Raw genomic sequence first — 4,282 nt, 5'->3', positions numbered from 1 at the left:
GCAGGTCGGGCGGGGCGCGCTGAAGCCGGTGCTGCGCAGCAGCCCGGCCTTCGCGGTGGAAGTCTTCCGCTTCAAGGACTCGCTGGCCGAGGACCTGCGGAAGGCGGACCTGGTCATCAGCCACGCAGGTAGAGCCCCGTTTATTTGCCGAGCCTGTTCTCCTGGGGGCAGGAGTGGAAGTCGGTTGGATGAAGTCTGTCTCTCTACGGCTCGGGGCTGGGCTAGCGTTCAGGTCCACAGCTAGAGCTCGATGGTTAAATGTACACCTTCAGGAGTCTCCCGTGTTTCAAGAGCAAGTAGGATGATACTTCATCTGTCAGGGCAAAAACTCCTCGTGTTTTCTCTTCTGTAGGTGCAGGCAGCTGTCTGGAGACTCTAGAAGAAGGAAAACCACTAATAGTAGTAATAAACGAAAAGCTGATGAACAACCATCAGCTCGAACTGGCACAACAGCTCCACAGAGATGGGCACGTCCTCTGCTGTAATTGCAGGTATGGAGCTGCTGTGGATGTCCTGTTAGTGACACGCCACTAACAAGCAGTGTTCAGCACCATCACTGTGTTACTACAGTATTGAGAATGTAACAACAAAATTTACATCCTTCTCTGTAACGACCATTTGTTTGCAAGGTAGATTTTTCACAGTGGATAGATTAACATTAGGTGCTAATTTACCAAACTTACTAAGCCTTTTGACCATGACTCCTTTTAATTTTTTTCTTTTTTTTTGAGGACACATGTATTCAGACTGGAAGAAGAGCAATTTAAACCAAATAGAAGTGGTTGAATTTGAAAGAGTCAGGTAGCATCCCAGAGACACCTAACAGCTTCTTTCTCACTAGTTGTTTGATTCTTTTTTGAAGTTTAGAAATAATGCAACCCAGACCATCAGTTTGTAATCATGAGCCATGAGGAATAAATTGCTCCCTGCAGACTTAAGACTCCATTTCATCATTTTGCTATGTGGATTTTCCTTGTAAAGGGCACTAAAGTTGACTGTGTAGATGTACTGACATAATAAAATTGAAAGTATCTGGAGTATTTAGAACAAAACATAAGAATGGCCTTGCTGATACGGATCAGGAGTCCATGTAGCTCAATATCCTATTTGCAGTGGCCATATGCAGATGTCCAGCCAAAAGTAGAAATGGGGCAAGAACATATGGTACTTCCCTTGTATTACTTTCCCTCTAATGCTCTTAAGTACTTTGATTCAGGGGGATTCCTAAATGAGATGCTGTCTGGTTAGTAACTTTCAATACCTCTGCCTTCCAAGTGCTTATTCAGCAGCCTTTTAACCGAACTTCCTGAACCCACCACATTCTCTGACAATGAGTTTCACAGATCTACTGCCTGTCACTTCAGGGGGAAAAAAACCTCCACCAAATAAACACACACACCCCAAAAACAACAACAACAACAAAAAAACCAGCTCCCTTTGTTTGTGTTCATCCTGGCTCCTGTTAGTTTCATTTGCTCTCTTGACTGTATCTTACTGTTTTCTCTTTATTTATGATTATTTATGATTGATTGCGCTCTGTAAATAACAGATGACCTCTAAATTGAAGGCAGAGGAAATGCAACTCCCATTATTTAGTCTGCAAACCCCACCAAATAAACACACACCCCCCAAAAACAACAACAACAAAAAAAAAACCAGCTCCCTTTGTTTGTGTTCATCCTGGCTCCTGTTAGTTTCATTTGCTCTCTTGACTGTATCTTACTGTTTTCTCTTTATTTATGATTATTTATGATTGATTGCGCTCTGTAAATAACAGATGACCTCTAAATTGAAGGCAGAGGAAATGCAACTCCCATTATTTAGTCTGCGTCTTGTTCCTTTGCCCTGCAAATAGGATTTCGTATGTTTCAGAAGAGCCTTCTGAAAAGACTAGGCCTGTCATTCATTTATGTTGGGCAAGTTTCTTAAACTTATCATCTCAGTGCTTCTGACAGCTTCGGAGACAGGAAGGAATTTTTATTTCTTTTTGTTGAACAGTGCCTAGCATTTGAGCCTTATTTGCAGTCTGATAATAGCAAGCTAACAGATTGATTTAGCTGTTCTTTCTGGCTATGTGTTAAGTGCAGAACTATGCCATGTATTCAAATAGGATGAATTTCCTGGTACGGTTTATGGCGAAGATCCTCAGATCTTGTTCAGTCTCCCAACATGGCAACCACAGAAGATTAAACAGTTAAGAGCTGAGGTGGTCTGAAAGCTGTGGTATAGGTCAAAGCGTGTTCTCGGCAATGCTGCCTACAAGCCAGTGATGGTTGGGGCCCGCTGGTTTGTGGGGTCTCCCTTTCAATACCTGTCCTTATTTTTGTTTTCTGTGCTAAAGGATTACGTATGTATGAATAGAAAGAAAATTGGGTGAAGAAAAAATTTCCCTTTGGGATGGATTTTTTTTTTTTTTTTTTTTAATTTTTGGTTTTGGTCTGTTTTTACAGCACTCTTGTGGAGACACTGCGGTCGATGGACTTGTCAACTTTGAAACCTTTTCCTCCTGGACAGCCAGAAAAGTTTGCTTTGTTCTTGGATAAAGTTGTGGGGTTTCAATAAACAATACAGAGGAATAAAAATGTCAGAATAAAACCTTTCTCCTCTCCTAGTGAGGCCTTCCATACTTAAGAGTCCACCAACTGGGACAAACCCTCAAGAAAATGTCTGTTAATATTAACTGACACTAAACGGTTTACTATTTAGTGCCAGTTTAAAGTCATCTAGCTTTATGCTTAAAAGAGCACAGTGCCAACGGGGGGGGGGAGTATGAACTGTCTGGTTTCTCGGACAGCCAGATATTTACATCACAAAATCTTCACTGAGTTGGTAATTCCAGTGAGGAGGAGAAGCTAAATTACTTTTTAACAGGCATGTCATATACATAGTGGTCTCTTGACCATATTTGCCTAGTGCTAGTGGAAATAAGTTGTCCGTCTTGATGTTCCGGTGATGTTCTGCAAATAAGCAGATGCCTTCAGCTCTCATTTCATGTGTTTACAGAAACAGTTTGGTTTCAGTGTGTTCACTGAAAAGGGAATTTTAAAAGTGAGAGATTTAAGCCCCTTTAAAGAGAAAGGAGCATGTGGTGAATCTGGGTGGGAAAAGTCAAGAGCTGCAAACCTGTCAAACTGCCCACCGACTGACTTGCCTGGTTTGGGGTGATTTGCTCCCAAAGTAAAACATGGCCTATAGGAGAGGAAGGGGGTTGACAATACAATCAATCCATTTACACAGTGTTATCCCATCATTACTTAGTTTGGACTTCCGTAAAGTGCGATGTGTCCTGTTTGATGCTGATTGGAGCTCCCCATTTAAAGTATTGAAATTGTCGACTGTGTTGATGCCACCATCAATTTGTTTAAGTAAATATTTTGAAAAACAAAGGGGGTTTAAACTTTAAAATGTTCATGCAGGCTATTTGGGCTGTAATACTCTAGAATTGTGGAAGTGCATAGCTGGTGCTAATTGCCCTTCCTGCAAGTACATTATTTGCTTGGGGTTTTTTTGTTGCTGTTGCTTAAAACAAGAAAAAGAAACTCCTGAATCGGTGCATCTGATGTCCGAGTGCAATTTTTACTAGCAAGTTAAATGTACGTAGAGGCATTCTCCTAATCAAATCAAGCACAAGGGCTATGCGTGGAATAAATCATGCTGCAGTTGTGCGAGAGTGATTTTTGCCGATCCCCCAAGTTTTCCCCAAATAATTTATTAGGAGCAACTAAGATTTTCACTTCCTTAACGATTTTTGTAGAGCTGTTCTTATTTCAAGTTTACCGCTAGCAGCTTATCTCGGTCGAGAGCACGCAGGAATGTCACAGGAAATGCTGAATAACCATTTGACCGATTTTTCCACTAGTTATTTGCAGTCACAGGCACATCAAGCAATGAAGTTGGAAGGAGTTAGCTTAGCAAGGACTTCCCTGCTCTTCCCGAGGCAGGTCCGGGAGGAGACGACGTCCGCTGGGGCTTACCGCGGTTTGGCGTGCACACCCACGCCGAGAGCTGGGGGGGCTGGAGGAAAACGACCCCGCCGCGCTCGGACAGCCCCTGCAGCCGTTAAGCGGGAGAGCGGGAGAGGTATTTTGGGGCTCTTCGCGGGCATCTTAAAATGGCTGCTGCAGGAGGCACCTCCGGCGGGCGGTCCGCGGGCTCACCGGGAGGGCACCGCTCGCAGCTGCCTTTCGGGCGGCTCGCAGGCGAAGGGAAGCGGGCCCAGCTGCGCCGGGACGGGGGCGAGTCGGGCTTGGGGGCGCGCTCCGTGAGGGGCAGCGCCCGGCGC

At 44.2% G+C, this 4,282-nt stretch overlaps 1 protein-coding gene across 1 annotated transcript in view; it reads left to right on the top strand.

The window, feature by feature from the left end:
- The first annotated feature begins 6 nt into the window (after window positions 1-6).
- The window catches only part of ALG13 (ALG13, UDP-N-acetylglucosaminyltransferase subunit), a 30,017-nt gene continuing 25,741 nt past the window's right edge, over window positions 7-4,282 (top strand). The window contains exons 1-3 of the mRNA XM_009276609.1: window positions 7-128; window positions 353-491; window positions 2,451-2,559. Of these exons, the coding sequence (XP_009274884.1) occupies window positions 421-491; window positions 2,451-2,559 (180 nt within the window). The 5' untranslated portion in view covers window positions 7-128; window positions 353-420. The remainder of the gene's footprint in view (window positions 129-352; window positions 492-2,450; window positions 2,560-4,282) is intronic.

This window comes from Aptenodytes forsteri, unplaced genomic scaffold (assembly GCF_000699145.1).
Source record: "Aptenodytes forsteri isolate BGI_AS27 unplaced genomic scaffold, ASM69914v1 Scaffold107, whole genome shotgun sequence".
In the NCBI taxonomy this organism is placed as follows: domain Eukaryota; kingdom Metazoa; phylum Chordata; class Aves; order Sphenisciformes; family Spheniscidae; genus Aptenodytes; species Aptenodytes forsteri.
The sequence above is the reverse complement of the archived record's forward strand: the minus strand, read 5'-3'. Positions and strand labels throughout refer to the sequence as shown.